Here is a 15,594-nt window from a genome sequence, read left to right as displayed (position 1 = left end):
CCTTGTTGGTTATCCATTTTCAGCACAATTCTTTTTTTTTTTTTTTTTTTTTAGTAAGGTTTTATTTATTTATTTATTATTTATTGTTTAGGCTGCGTTGGGTCTTCGTTGCTGCGCATGGGCTTTCTCTAGTTGCAGCAAGCCAGGGCTACTCTTCGTTGTGGTGTGCGGCCTTCTTATTGCGGTGGCTTCTCGTTGTGGAGCATGGGCTCTAGGCACGCGGGCTCAGTAGTTGTGGCTCGCAGGCTCTAGAACACAGGCTCAGTAGTTGTGGCGCACGGGCTTAGTTGCTCCGCGGCATGTGGGATCTTCCCGGACCAGGGCTCGAACCCGTGTCCCCTGCATTGGCAGGCGGATTCTTAACCACTGCGCCACCAGGGAAGTCCTATCCGTTTTAAATATAGCAGTGTGTACACATCAATCTCAAACACCCTAACTATCCCTCTTTCCCACCCTTCCCCCCCGGTAACCATAAGTTCGTTCTCTAAATCTGTGAGTCTGTTTCTGTTTTGTAAATAAGTTCATTTGTATCTTTTTTGATTCGCATGTAAGTGATATCATATGATATTTCTCTTTCTCTGTCTGACTTACTTCACTCAGTATGACAACCTCTAGGTCCATCCATGTTGCTGCAAATGGCATTATTTCGTTCTTTTTAAAGGCTGAGTAATATTCCATTGTATATATGTACCATATCTTCTTTATCCATTCTTCTGTCGATGGGCATTTAGGTTGCTTCCATGTCTTGGCTATCGTCAACAGTGCTGCAGTGAATACTGGGGTGCATGTATCCTTTCAGACCATGTCTTTCTCTGGGTATATGCCCAGGAGTGGGATTGCAGGATCATATGGTAGATCAATTTTTAGTTTCTTAAGGAACCTCCATACTGTTTTCCATAGTGGCTGCACTAATTTACATTCCCACCAACAGTGTAGGAGGGTTCCCTTCTCTCCACACCCTCTCCAGCATTTACTGTTTGTGGATTTTTTGATGATAGCCGTTCTGACTGGTGTGAGGTGATATCTCATTATAGTTTTGATTTGCATTTCTCTAGTAATTAGCGATGTTGAACATCTTTTCATGTGCCTCTTCATCTGTATGTCTTCTTTGGAGAAATGTCTACTTAGGTCTTCTGCCCATTTTTTGATGAGGTTGTTTGTTTTGATGATATTAAGCCACATGAGCTGTTTGTAAATTTTGGAAACGAATCCCTTGTTGGTGACATCATCTGCAAATATTTTCTCCCATTCTGTGGGTTGTCTTTTCATTTTGTTTATGGTTTCCTTTGCTGTGCAAAAGCTTTTGAGTTTAATTAGGTCCCATTTATTTTTGTTTTTATTTCCATTACTCTGGGAGATGGATCAAAAAGGATCTTGCTGTGATTTATGTCAGAGAGTGTTCTGCCTATGTTTTCCTCTAAGAGTTTTACAGCATCTGGTCTCAAATTTAGGTCTTTAATCCATTTTGAGTTTATTTTTGTGTACAATGTTATAGAATGTTCTAATTTCATGTGTTTACATGTAGCTGTCCAGTTTTCCCAGCACCATTTATTGAAGAGATTGTCTTTCCTCCATTGTATAGTCTTGCCTCCTTTGTCGTAGATTAATTGACCACAGTTGCGTGGGTTTATTTCTGGGCTTTCTATCCTGTTCCATTGATCTGTATTTCTATTTTTTTTTTTTACCAGAAATTTGTATTGATTAATAAGAAACCCAGGTTTGGTATCTATCAATCTCATTTTTGCATTAAAAACAAACAAAAAACCATACTGTTTTGATGCCTGTAGCTTTGTAGTATAGTCTGAAGTCAGGGTGCCTGATTTTTCTTTCTCACGATTGCCTTGGCTATTCGGGGTCTTTTGTGTCTCCATACAAATTTTAAGATTTTTTGTTCTAGTTCTGTGAAAAATGCCATTGGTAATTTGATAGGGATTTCATTGAATCTGTAGATTGCCCTGGGTAGTATAGTCATTTTGATAGTATTGATTCTTCCAATCCAAGAACACGGTATTTCTTTCCATCTGTTTGTGTTGTCTTTGATTTCTTTCATCAGCATCTTATAGTTTTCGGAGTACAGGTCTTTTGTCTCCGTAGGTAGGTTTATACCTAGGTATTTTATTCTTTTTGATGCAGTGGTAAATGGGATTATTTCTTGAATTTCTCTTCCTGATCTTTCATTGTTAGTGTATAGAAATGCAACAGATTTCTGTGTATTAATTTTGTAACCTGCAACTTTACCAAATTCATTGATGAGCTCTAGTAGTTTTCTGGTAGTGTCTTTAGGATTTTCTATGTATAGTATCATGTCATCTGCAAACAGTGACAGTTTTACCTCCTCTTTTCCAATTTGGATTCCTTTTATTTCTTTTTCTTCTCTGATTGCTGTAGCTTGGACTTCCAAAACTATGTTGAATAAAAGTGGCAAGAGTGGACATCCTTGTCTTGTTCCTGGTCTTAGAGGAAATGCTTTTAGCTTTTCACTGTTGAGTATGATGTTAGTTGTAGGTTTGTCGTATATGGCTTTATTATGTTGAGGTATGTTCCCTCTAAGCCCACTTTCTGGAGAGTTTTTATCATAAATGGGTGTTGAATTTTGTTAAAAGCTTTTTCTGCATCTATTGAGATGATCATATGGTTTTTATTCTTCAGTTGTTGATGTGGTATATCACATTGATCGATTTGCTGATATTGAAAAATCCTTGCATCCCTGGGATATATCCCACTTGATCATGGTGTATGATCCTTTTAATGTATTGTTGGATTCAGATTGCTAGTATTTTGTTGAGGTGGTTGTTTTTTTGTTTTCGTTTTTTTTTGCTGCATTGGGTCTTCGTTGCTGCGTGCGAGCTTTCTCTAGTTGCGGCAAGCAGTGGCTTCTCTTTGTTGCGGAGCACAGGCTGTAGGCTCGTGGGTCATGGGCTTCAGTATTTGTGGCTCGTGGGCTCCAGAGTGAAGGCTCAGTAGTTGTGGCACATGGCCTTAGTTGCTCCGCAGCACGTGGGATCTCCCCGGACCAGGGCTCGAACCCATGTCCCCTGCGTTGGCAGGCGGATTCTTTTTTTTTTTTTTTTTTAATTTTATTTATTTATTTATTTATTTACTGATGGCTGTGTTGGGTCTTTGTTTCCGCGCGAGGGCTTTCTCCACTTGTGGCAAGTCGGGGCCACTCTTCATCGCGGTGTGCGGGCCTGTCACTATCGCGGCCTCTCCTGTTGCGGAGCACAGGCTCCAGACGCGCAGGCTCAGCAATTGTGGCTCACGGGCCTAGTCGCTCCGTGGCATGTGGGATCTTCCCAGACCAGGGCTCGAACCCGTGTCCCCTGCATCGGCAGGCAGACTCTCAACCACTGCGCCACCAGGGAAGCCCGGCAGGTGGATTCTTAAGCACTGCACCACCAGGGAAGTCCCTGTTGAGGATTTTTTATGTCTATGTTTTTCAGTGATATTGGCCTGTAATTTTCTTTTTTTTTTTGTGGTATCTTTGTCTGGTTTTGGTATCAGGCTGATAGTGGCCTCACAGAATGAGTTTGGGAGTTTTCCTTCCTCTGCAGTTTTGTGGAACAGTTTCAGAAGGACAGGTGTTAGCTCTTCTCTAAATGTTTGATAGAATTCATCTGTGAAGCCATTGGGTCCTGGACTTCTGTTTTTTGTAAGTTCTTTAATCACAGTTTCAATTTCAGTACTTGTGATGGGTCTGTTCATATTTTCTATTTCTTCCTGGTTCAGTCTTGGGAGATTGTATCTTTCTAAGAATTTGTACATTTCTTTCAGGTTGTCTGTTTTATTGGCATACAGTTGCTTGTAGTAGTCCTGTTTTTTTTAGGCTGCACTGGGTCTTAGTTGCAGCACGTGGGATCTTCATTGTGGCATGTTTAGTTGTGGCATGCGGGCTTCTTTGTTGCGACATGCATGTGGGATCTAGTTCCCTGACCAAGGATAGAACCCGGGCCCCCTGCATTGGGAACACAGAGTCTTACTCACTGGACCACCAGGGAAGTGAAGTCCCTGTTAGTAGTCTCTTATGATCCTTTGTATTTCTGTGGTGTCGGTTGTAACTTCTTTTTCATTTCTAATTTTATTGATTTGAGTCCTCTCCCTTTTCTTCTTGATGAGTCTGGCTAAAGGTTTATCAATTTTGTTTATCTTTTCAGAGGACCAGCTTTTAGTTTCATATTGTTTTCTTCGTCTCAGTTTCATTTATTTCTGCTCTGATCTTTATGATTTCTTTCCTTCTACTATAGGTTTTATTTGTTCTTCTTTTTCTAGTTGCTTTAGGTGTAAGGTTAGGTTGTTTATTTGAGATTTTTCTTGTTTCTTGAGGTAGGATTGTATTGCTATAAACTTCCCTCTTAGAACTACTTTTGCTGCATCCCATAGGTTTTGGATCATTGTGCTTTCGTTTCATTTTTCTCTAGGTACTTTTTGATTTCCTGTTTGATTTCTTCAGTGACCCATTGGTTGTTTAGTAGCATATTGTGTAGCCTCCATGTGTTTGTGTTTTTTACAGTTTTTTTCTTGTAGTTTATTTCTTATCTCAGCATTGTGGTCGGAAAAGATGCTTGATATGATTTCACTTTTCTTAAATTTACCGAGGCTCACTTTGTGGCCCAGCATGTGGTCAGTCCTGGAGAATGTTCCATGTGCACTTGAGAAGAATGTATATTCTGCTGCTTTTGGATGGAATGCTCTATAAATATCAATTAAGTCCATCTGGTCTAATGTGTCATTTAAGGCCTGTGTTTCTTTATTGATTTTCTGTCTGGATGATCTGTCCATTGATGAAAGTGGGGTGTTAAAGTCCCCCACTATCGTGTTACTGTTGATTTCTCCCTTTATGATTGTTAGTATTTGCCTTATATATTGAGGTGCTCCTATGTTGGATGCATATATCTTTACGATTGTTATGTCTTCTTCTTGGACTGACCCCTTGGTCATTATGTAGTGTCCTTCCTTCTTTGTCTCTTATAACAGCCTTTATTTTAAAGTCTATTTCGTCTCATATGAGTGCTGCTACTCCCACTTTCTTTTGATTTCTATTTGCATGCAATACCTTCTTCCATCCCTGCTTCACCCACCATCTTCTCACACCTGAATTTTTGCAGGAGCCCCCTAGCTGGCCCCCATTCAGGTCTGCTCACCTTAGGTGCCAGAGTCATCTTTGAAAATGCTAGGGCTTCCCTGGTGGCGCAGTGGTTGAGAATCTGCCTGCCGGTGCGGGGGACGCGGGTTCGAGCCCTGGTCTGGGAGGATCCCACATGCCGCGGAGCGACTCGGCCCGTGAGCCGCAATTACTGAGCCTGCGCGTCTGGAGCCTGTGCTCCGCAACAGGAGAGGCCGCGATAGTGAGAGGCCCGCGCACCGCGATGAAGAGTGGCCCCCGCTTGCCACAACTAGAGAAAGCCCTCGCACAGAAACGAAGACCCAACACAGCCATACATACATACATACATACATAAATAAAAAAAGAATGTAAGCAGACAAGAATAGCATTAAAAAAAAAAAAAAAAAAGAAAATGCTAATCGGAACATTCATGAGCCTCAGGGACCAAATTGAAGATGTGATCGGGCCCCTGCCCAGCTCAGCAGCATCCTCGGTGTCTTGGCCCCTCTCCCACAGTTCCCCAGCCCATGGCTCTTACGTTTCTTCCATCCCACCGTGCCTTTGCTCCACAGAGCCTTCATACGTGCTCTTCCCCTCACTCCTGGTCTAGGCTCCTTGTCTATCTATTCCTCCTAGGATCTCGGCTAAAATGTCACTTCCTGACCCCCAAGCCTTGGTCAGGCCCTGGTAGTCACTCTTGCCGCAGACCGGCTGCAGAAAGCTAGAAGTTCCTGGCGGTGAGGGGTAAGGAACTGAAAAGCACCAGTATGGGGTCAGAAGGGCCAAGACAACTGATGGTTGCAAGGCAAGTTTATTCAAAGAGCATGAATGTATATATAGGTTTAGTACAGAACGAATATTAGACAATAAATCAGTAAACCCTGTAATTCCACATAATTCTGTCGCCACTATCTATGCGCCACTATCTATGCGTCAGCATGCCTTATGGGCCGTTCTTTGGAGATACAGACTTCCCCCTCAGGGCAGCACGTCCTTATTCTGGGGAACAACCAGGGGCTCTTAGATCCAGAGCAGGCACCTGGAACGAAACTGGCCGCAAGCCATTTTCCTTTTTTACACTCAATACCACAGCGTCAGGAGTGCATACCAAGAAAGAGACAAGCAGTTCTCCGGAAAGCAGAAAGCTGAATAAGCTTACAGCTTGGGGGCCACCACACACTCTGGTACCCTGCCTTCTCCCTGGAAGTCCGGAGCACTGTGGTAATTACTTAGGTATTAGGTAATTACGCTAAATGACCCAGTAGACTGTAAGCTCCCTGAGGGCAAGGACCACGGCTGACTTGTTCGTTGCTGCATCTGTGGCCCCTAGCCAGTGCCTGGTACATGGTGTTGATAAATGTGTAGATAGTTATCGTGAACTTTACTTAAAGAAAACACAAAAGATGTTCTTTAAAACGGTGGTGGTGGCTTTTGGGGTATAAAATTATGCATGACTTATTTTGTTCTTTGTACTTTTCTGTGCTTTCTGTTTTGTTGTCAGCGAGCAAGGCAATAACTGTCAGTTTGTCAAAAGACATCAGTGCCGGGCCCCAAGCTGAGTCTTCTGTGCAGGATGCACCAGGGTTCACCTCTGCCCTCCTGCCCTTGTCCCCACAGGCCTGAAGAGCGATGCGACAGGCATGATGGAGGTCGAGTCCTCCTACTCGGACTTCATCTCCTGTGACCGGACGGGCCGCCGGAACGCAGTCCCTGACATCCAGGGAGACTCCGAGGCCGTAAGCGTACGGAAGCTGGCTGGCGACATGGGCGAGATGGCCCTCGAGGGCGCAGGTCAGAACCCACGGGCACTCTTGTGTTCAAGCACTCCTGGTGGGAGACCCTCTTCTGGGCTCCGGGACTGGCCTCTAAGTCCTAGCCTGCCCCCACTTTCTCAGAGAAGAAACTGGATTTAAATCAGGCCCCAGGCCCACGGTCAGTGGCAGAGGGCAGCCACTCCCTAGGCTAGGGGGTGCCAACGTCTCAGGCCGTGAGGACCCTCTGGCCAGGCATCCCGGTGCTTCCCTTTCCCCTCAGCCTCCCCATCCACCCACAGGCCCTGTCAGTTCTCCTCCAAGGTCCCTCCCCAGTCCCTCCGCTTCTCTGTGTCCCCACAGCCACCACCTGGCTCAGGCCACTCCCAGCACCGCAGCGGCCTCTGCTCGGGCCTCCCTGATCCACCCCCGCCCCAACCCTCCTGCTGGACAGCTGCCAGCAGGGTTCATTTAAACCCCCTGTCCCATCGTGCTTCTGCCCCTGCGTCCACCCCGCTTCATCTCACGGTTTCCTCTGCTAGAACATTCCTCACCAGTCCTGGCTGCCCGAGGAACCCCACCCTCCCTCCCCGTGCCGTCCCGTCAGCGGTCCGTCAGCCCTCCCTTGTCCTGCAGCCCGAACTCCTCACCAGCCGTGGAAGCCTCCCTGGGTCTGACCCTGCTCCCCTCCAGCCTCTGCTCCCATCTTTCTCCCCTGCGCCTCTGGTCCAGCCTGAGGAAGGGACTTCTGTTTCCTGAAAGTCCCTGATGGGCCTTGCACACTCTCCCTCTGTCTGGTCCTGCCTGCCCTCCCTTTGCCGGGCTGGCTTTTCCTCTTTCTTAGAGGCCCAGACCGCTCTGCTGAGAAGCCGTCTCTGACCGCCTCCCCCTGTCTGGCAGGGGAGGCGCCTCTTTTCTTGGCCACCTCCACAGCCCCCTGAGCACAGGGCCTCTCCTCTGGGATCCGCATCCTGGGCCCTCGGTGCCTGGTGGTGTTTGGCACCCGGAAGAGGTGCCTGGTCAATGGCTGTTCACTGACCAGCACGCCCAGCTGCCACGCCAGGCCTGCTGCCAGGGCATCTGCGTCTGCTCTGGTGAACGGTTTTCTATCTCCTTCAACTCAGTGTAGCCGCTCATCCACCTGCCCAGGCCCTCTAATGCCGGCTCCCACCCCCGTCCGATTCGAGATCCCTGCGGTACCCGGTGTCCTGGCAGCTGTGTGCCAGGGTGACGGACAGTTGAAAGGGGGACCTGAGGAAGGAGTGGCGCTCAGCGCAAGGCAGTGAAGTGCGCCTGGTGCAGTGCAGGCCAGAGTGGCCGAGGCGCCTTCCAGCAGGCCCTGCAATGAGCAGCTTCCGCTGGCACGTCTGCGAGCCATGCTCAGTCCAGCGGACTCACCAAGGGAGTGGGAGTACAGAGAATACAGGTTCTGATCCTGCGGGCCCTGGAACATCTATTTGCCTAAAGCTCCCGGGAAACTGATGCAGAGCCCGGGCAGGGGAGGAGGAGCCACAGCCTTTGCCCGTCCTGAGGCCTGGCCACCAGGCCTCCCCAACTCATGTGTGTTAACGCTCCCCAAGCCCTTTGTGTGCGAACCTTTGTCTTCTCTGATGTTTTCTTACGTGGGGAGCACAAACATTTCCTTACTTGGCCGAATAATGAAACATAAACAACCAGCAGGGCATGAAGGAATATGAACGCACTGCTTGGCAGCATGTGACCGGGAAACTTTCCGAATCACGCTGTGAAACTGCCCTGCGGGAGTCCCAGGGGTGCTGGTTGGAGAGGAAAATGCTTGGGGACCTCTCTGTGGGCCAGAAGAGAGCTGGGGCCTGCACAGAGGAAGCCTTGCCCCTGGCTGAGCTGTCCCATGTACCAGGTGACCACAGAGGGGCAGGGATGTCACCCTCACTTCATAGATCAGGAAGCAGAGGCTTGGAGAGATTAAATAAATTGCCTGAGGTCCCACAGCAAGGAAATGGCAGAGCGGTAGTTACTGCGGAATTTAACGAAAATATTCTTGCTCGCCAGGGTGGGAGGCTTCGGACCAAATCGGGCATCACAAACTGGGAAATCTGCCTGAAGCGCAGTCTAATTTGTCAGGCTTCCAGTGGGCCAGAAGGACCCTCTGGGACCCGGCCTTTGCTGCCAGGACAGCTGCCAGGACACCAGGTACCTCGTGCACAGGCCCTGGCCCATGATAGGAGGTGACCTGAGGCGCAGGTGTCCAAGTTCTCCCTGCACCGCTCACTACCACTAACCCCACCTCTGAAGCCAGCTGCCAGGGCAGAATGAGGCGGTGTCAGTGACGGGTCTTTACAAACCCTGGAGAGCGCTCCTTTAGGCGGCAGCCTCCTAGTTAGTGGAAGGGACACGGCTCCCTCCACTGTTTGGCTCTCAGGCAAGTCGGTTCACCTCTCTGAGCCTTGTTTTTCTCATCCGAGTCGTATCGTGACCCTCATCACACCTCCAGGCTGCTGTGTGACTGCACGGAAAGTACTTGTCAGTCTGCAGCCTCAGGATCTGGGTGCAGGGTAGTTTCTCCCTAGTCACGCGAAGGGCTTAGCCTAAGGATGCAAAGACAGAGGCCAGAGAGGGAGATGGGGGTGGTGTGGTGGGGACACAGCACAGTGAAACAGCCACGGGCTCCACCCCAGCCCCTGCTGCAGGCCACCCCTGGTGCTCCCCTGGGCTGGCATCTTCTGATGCCCTTCTCTGTCTTACAAGAACTACCGTTTGCCGAGCACATGCTGGGACTCTAGACACTCCACACAAATATCCTGACCCTCACCAGCTACAAGTATCCATCCGTGATCCTGGCCTTTTCTTCACTTTAATTATACTAGTAACAGCGCATGCACATTTTCTTTGTAGAAATTAAAATGTTACAGACTAGGCTAAAGTTCCCTTTAGCTACCCCCCTCCCCAATCCAGCTCCTGTCCTGCTCCCCAGGGCTTATCCACTGTTACTGCTATGGCTGGGCCCCTCTAGGCCTCCTTCTATGCATTACGTTTGTGTATATGCTCCTTTCTCTCTCCTCTGCAGAAGGACAGGCGGAGGTGGGCACCCCAGACAAGGAAGGCAGCAATCAGCCCAAGAGCAGCGATGGGACCACCTCATCTTGAACATGACCTTGCCCGAGGAGGCTGGAAGAGAGACGCGCTGTGGACGGAAAGCCCTGGCACTGGCCCGGCAGCCTTTCCGCTGAGCAATGTGTTCCAGGCAAGCCAGGCCAGACTGAAAGGCAGCCCCAGAGGCTCCCGTGGCCCCTACCCTGGGAAGGCCCTCTGCCCACACCCCCAGGCTCCACGCTCCCACCACCTCCTCACTCGCCCGGGGTACACTTTCAAGACACTGTAACCACAGGATGTTATTTATTCAGCAGGTGCTGGGACTCGGGGGCTGGGTCCTGCCACCTGGGTGAACAGCCTGGGCAGGGACCGCATTCTAGCTCTGCCCCCTCTTCTCCAACCCAGCCAGCCTTCTGTGTCAGGACCTTCTTACCCCTTTTTTAAGAAGCACTTTTAAACTTTTTAGAAACTTTAAACCTTTTCTCAGCAGAGAGGGAGGGAGCTGACAATTTACCTTTTATTTTGGAAGCCATTGTAAGTTAAACTTTTTGACCATCTATGCAGCTCTGAGGTTCCCTCATGGAGCTTCACAGATCTATTTTTAGGGAAGGGATCTTGTGCTCAAAACTCTCTGATTAACTCTTTGCCCTTTCTACCAAGATAAGTGACACCTAGGACCCAGGAAATAAATGCTGATGATTTGTGTGATAGGTTTAGATGATTATTTCTCCTTTAAACAACAGCAAAAGCAGGGGCTGGGCCTTGTTTCCCCAAGGCCATGATTAGCTGGGACCCATCGCTGCCCCAGGCTTCCACGGAATGAAGTACCTGAGAAGATGCTGGGGTACCGCAGAGGCCGGCACCACTCCTCAGGCCAGTATCTGAAGAATCATCTTCCATCTCACCCTCTCTCAGCCCAGTTCACAGCTTTGGGAACCCAAAAGGAAGGTTTCCCCCCTTAGGACCTAGAGTAGGAGGGGGTTAAGAGTTCAGGGAGCATTTAAGCAGATAAGCCTTCCAAGAGAAGCCTGGTTTCTTCTGGACGGAGAGCAGGCTTTGGGCCCCGCTTTGCCCCCCCTTCCCATTCACAGACCCCACCGGGCTCTCGGGACCCTGCTGCTGGGCAGGCTGCCTGCTTCTGGGGGCCCCAGGGGCTCCTTCCGTTCTCCACAAACCCAAGTTGGCCCGCTCCGACCGCAGCGCCATACACCACATGCTGCACAACCCCAGCCATTGGTTTCTTTATTAAGCACCAGATTTTCAGCACGAGTCACCATAGGAGGAGGGATTCAGATTCAACCAGCCACAGGCCCTGATCCTGGCCTGGGCACACAATCAGAGGAGAGACACGGCCAGGCAGAGGTGTATGTGTGTACAGAAACAGGCACGTGGGCTTCACGAGCATCAGTAGCTGACTCTGGAAATCATAGTCTCCCTGGAAGGAGTAAAGGGAAGCCTGTCGATTAACCCCAGAGTTGTGAAGACTCCATCCACAGGGTGAGGACTCTGAGAGGTGGCCACGATGTCTTCAGGGACGCTGCCCTGCTTGCCAAGTAAAGGAAGCAGAAAGATTAGGCAACTTGTAGTACCCAGGACATAAAAAAAAAAAAAAAAATCACAGAACACCAGAGCCAGAGAGGAACCCCTTTCTACAGATGGGGAGACTGAGGCTTGGAACAAGGAAAGGCTCTGTCAAGGCCACACAGGAAGGAAGGAAGCAGAACCTAGCTGCACCCTGGGCTCAACTCCCTGCCCTTGGCTTTGGGCAGCCCTGGAGATGCCCCAAGTTGCCAAGACCTTGGGAGTGGGCTTGAGAAAGTCTCCTCCTCAGACCAGCCTCAAGACAGCATTATGCAGAAAGTGAGCCTGTCCAGTGAGGGAGGACCACCAGCCAGGGAGTCATCACGCATCCCTGGTACTGCCCAGGAGAGGAAGGGAGGGCATCTTGCTACAAGTCCCCGGAAAGCCAGGTGGGAGCCAGGGCAGGGCACCAGCCCAGCAGCTCAGTCAGAAACATACCTGCAGAGGCCAAAGGTGGCATCCCATAGGCTTTATAGAGCAGATCAAGAAGCTCCCTCTTCTCATCTTCTGGGAGGAAGCTGGACTTCGCCGCATTGACGTTCTGGAAGGGCCAGCACGGCAGACAGCGTGAAGCCAGAGAGCATAGAAGGGAGTCCTTAGCAATCTAGTGACAGTCCATCCTCTTCATCAAACATGGGCAATTCGTTCAGCTCAGAGTGGGGAGGACTTGTCCAAGGTCACGCGGCAGCAAGTGCCAGAGCAGAGACTAAGAGCTTCTGCGTTCTTAAAGTGGCAGGACGTGATACACAGATGTGGGAAGGAGGTTGGAGAAACCTTTGAGAGACAGACAGGGTGGGATGTGTGGCGCCAGAGAGACAGTCCTGCAGGGACAGACTTGGGACATCAGAACCACTGAAATCACGGGCTCATCCTGGGGTCTGTGAGTGGCCTGAAAAGTGTGTGCAAAATGTATAGCTGAGCACACCTTTCTGGGGAGATGTTTGACAGCTTTCAGAGTCTTTCAAGGCATTTGACGGAAGCAGAGGATAAAAAACCCAGTCCTAGGTCAGGATCTCAGCCGAAGATGTCTTCTCTGTGGAAGGCATCGAACTCCAGGTCTGCCTTGGCCTGGCCTGTTGCAGCAGACTCACCCCTCATTCTCCGGGGCTTCCGGGCCCTGGACAGGACCTGCAGGCCTCACACACTCCCAGGGCCCAGAGTCAAGGCACACAGCCACTCACCAGTCTCTTAAACTCCTCTTCAGTGAAGCCCATGTCCTGTTTGGTCATCTGGTAATCAGTGTCCAGGGTGGACTTGAAGATGAGTGGGTCATCCGTGTTGAGGGAGTAGTTAGCCTGGTCGTTTTTGAACCTGGACAATGCAGGGGGGGGGTGGGGGGTGGGGGGGGGAGGGGGAGAAGCACCTCCTGTCACTGCTGTGTAAACAGTCACTGCACGTGGACGTCCACCCTCCTTTGAACCGCACGGCACCCTTGGACAGGCCTGGAAGTTCTCGTTGTACAGAGGAAGACACAAATTCAGGGAACTCGGGTGACTTGTCCAAGGCCACATTACTAGCAACTCAAGACTTAAAGCCGTCCAGCCAGGCCAGAGCCAGGCAAAGGCAGGAGAGGGGCCGGCTTGGCGAGGCCAGAAAAGCAACAGCCCGCTCTAGCTACGCCCCTCTCTGGCCCTCCCCTTCACAGCCGCACTCTGGGAGAGTTGTCTGCCCCCTTCACCAACCGTCCTCAGCACCCCCTGGGATCTGACTCTTCAAATACGCCATGGGGACTGTTCTTAGCGTAATCCCTGACCACCATCTTATTAAATCCAATGGACTTTTCCTAGCTCTAACCTCACCCGACTTGTGGAGCAGAATTTGATACTGGTGACCTTTTCCCTAGATTTCTTGGACACCGCACTTGTGGCTTTCCTTCTGCCTGTGCCTTCAATGTCACTGTCCTTCTGGATTCTCTCCTGGGCCCTCTTTTTTTTGTTGTTGTTATTCAAACAGAAAGTCACAAAAATTATAATCATCCTCATCAGTTCACTCAGTCCCATGTAATTAATTTTTTTTTATCTTGATCTTTTGTTAGCACTTTTATGAATTCATCAGTTTTCCATTAGAGTTCTGAAAATGCTTATTCATTCAGTTCAGCAGTATAGTCAGTTACCAGACTCCTAGGCCCTCTTGCTCCACCGTCTGCTGAGGCCATCACTTCTCCTTCAACCACCGAATCTCTTTAGGTGACTCTGAGTCTTTCTGCAGCCCACAGGCTGTATGCCCACATGCCTCCAAGAGCCTCCACTTGGGTGTCCTGTAGGTACTGCACACTCCACATTCCTAAAGCAGCTCAGGCCCGCCTTGTAATCAGAGTGTGAGCGAGCCCAAGCTCCTCTCCTTCTCGTAAGCTTGGCGGACAGACCATCAGTGCTGGCCTGACTATGGTCACCCCGAGTTCTTAGTGAACTTCTGGGTCAGCTTTTCCCTCCTGAGGCCTCTCCCAGGGCTCAGTCCCAGCGCAACCTGAAGAAGGGCCAAAGCTTCTTAGTTAAGCCTATGGGGCAGGATCAGGGTGGGGTGGGATGGGACAGGCTCTCCTGGGGAAAGCTTCAAGATGTGCTGGGGGAATGCCCAGAGGGGCCAGGAGCAGAGACCACGTGAGTAAGAGAGACTCATCTTCCTAATTCCTGGGAGGTAGAATCTGGAGTGTGGAAGTTTCCCTTGGCGTAGCAGGGCATTCTGCTATAGCTGGATGAGCTACAGGGCCCCCAGCTGGGTGACCTCATCATCAAGTTACACCACATCCAAGCTTTGGATTCCTCACCTGTAAGACGAGGACAATAGCGCCTGCTTCCCAAGCATTTGAAGAGCTTTCACACCCAAGAGACCCCGCAGGGACCAGTGCCGCGTCCCTGCATCCCCTTCCCACCCTTGGCTTTCCTAGTACAAAACTGAACGGACCCCAGGGGCCCAGGCCTCACCGAACGACTGCATGCTCCGTGCCTGGCTTCCAGGCGCCTGTGAGGTAGCTGGACCAGGGGCAGACCTGGAAGAGCAGGCGGGTGGCTGGCACGAACCCCCCGGGGCCACGCTGACCCCCGTCCCCAGGCCAGCTGGAGCCACCTCCTCCGGCGCCGTTCTCGCCCTGATCACAGTGGCCCCCTCGCAGCCGAGTCCCAGGAGCCGTCAGTCCTGGTTTTCTCCCCCCACCCAGCAGCTCCAAGGCCTGCGGCCCACGCTCCCCGCGGCGGCTGGACCCTCCGCGCTTTCCACCGCCTCCCTGACCTCCCCCTCCCCGGCCCCTCACCTCGAAGTGCATGTTTTCCTGCCGCAGCCTGTTGTAAAGGACCGGGTCCTCCAGGGTGTGGTAGCCGTGCCCCAGCCTCTCGGTCTTGAGCGTGTCCACGGCCTGTTGACAAGCAGGGTGGAGCCCAGCGCGGGCCGCGGGGCGAGCGGGGAGAAGGGCCCCGGCCGCCAGCCCGGCCACTCACCTCTCTCACCACCTGGGCCGAGCCCACCTCCCCGGCGTGGACCGTGCGGTGGATGCCGCTCTCCACGGCCTCCTTTAAGGGCAAGGGCTTGGTCAGGGGCGGCCTGGGGCTCGGCCCCGCAGGCCCTGCCTTCACTACACTCTGGGGCTGAGTAATCATTTAAGTGGTAGCCCTCCTTTATTAGACAGTTATTAGGTGTCAGACACTGTAGGAAATGGTTTGGACACCTTACGTTACATTCACAGCTGCTCTAGTACCTATCTTACAGGGAGCAGGGAGGGACTGAAACTCAGGAGAATTAGGTATCACGACCAAGGTCAGACCGCTAGGAAGAGATTCCAGAGCTCCTACTCTCGACCCCATGCTTCACCCCTTCCACGGGAAGCACAGCATGAGGCTTTGAGATGTCTGCTCCAACCCACTCATCCCAGCCGATGAAACAGGCCCAGAGAAGAGACAGTCTCGCCCAAGGTCACACAGCGAATCATTAGGGCGAAAGGCTCCAACACAGGACCCTCCAGCACCAAGTGGGGTTTTTTCTTTCATACCAGATTCCCAATTTCTAGAGCCCCTAGACCCAGTCCGACACACCTGGGAGCCCAGGAGGCCTCGTGATCCCCCGTCGGTGTGCCTTCCCCCTACTGGTATAGAGACC

General features: G+C 50.9%; 2 protein-coding genes across 20 annotated transcripts in view; one reads left to right on the top strand and one right to left on the bottom strand.

Moving 5' to 3' along the window:
• PKIG (cAMP-dependent protein kinase inhibitor gamma) overlaps positions 1–10,632 on the top strand; it is a 110,241-nt gene extending 99,609 nt beyond the window's left edge. For 3 of the 4 annotated variants that reach the window (XM_036824899.1, XM_036824898.1, XM_036824900.1), the window contains exons 3-5: positions 6,719–6,892; positions 9,579–9,652; positions 9,899–10,632. In XM_036824899.1, the coding sequence (XP_036680794.1) occupies positions 6,742–6,892; positions 9,579–9,652; positions 9,899–10,213 (540 nt within the window). In that variant the 5' untranslated portion in view covers positions 6,719–6,741 and the 3' untranslated portion in view covers positions 10,214–10,632. The remainder of the gene's footprint in view (positions 1–6,718; positions 6,893–9,578; positions 9,653–9,898) is intronic. The other variant, XM_036824901.1, reaches the window with a different exon arrangement.
• A 509-nt stretch (positions 10,633–11,141) lies between these two features.
• Positions 11,142–15,594, bottom strand: part of ADA (adenosine deaminase) — a 108,863-nt gene continuing 104,410 nt past the window's right edge. For 7 of the 16 annotated variants that reach the window (XM_036824883.1, XM_036824886.1, XM_036824884.1 and 4 more), the window contains 5 exons: positions 14,940–15,011; positions 14,756–14,857; positions 14,430–14,494; positions 12,687–12,816; positions 11,142–12,046 (listed from right to left, as the gene is read on the bottom strand). In XM_036824883.1, the coding sequence (XP_036680778.1) occupies positions 11,873–12,046; positions 12,687–12,816; positions 14,430–14,494; positions 14,756–14,857; positions 14,940–15,011 (543 nt within the window). In that variant the 3' untranslated portion in view covers positions 11,142–11,872. Of the gene's footprint in view, positions 12,539–12,686; positions 12,817–14,429; positions 14,495–14,755; positions 15,012–15,594 lie in introns of all 16 variants that reach the window. The other 9 variants (XR_005016401.1, XM_036824881.1, XM_036824880.1 and 6 more) reach the window with 9 other exon arrangements.

The sequence above is a fragment of the Balaenoptera musculus genome, chromosome 15 (assembly GCF_009873245.2).
Source record: "Balaenoptera musculus isolate JJ_BM4_2016_0621 chromosome 15, mBalMus1.pri.v3, whole genome shotgun sequence".
NCBI classification, from domain to species: domain Eukaryota; kingdom Metazoa; phylum Chordata; class Mammalia; order Artiodactyla; family Balaenopteridae; genus Balaenoptera; species Balaenoptera musculus.
This window is presented reverse-complemented; position numbering and strand designations above follow the sequence as displayed.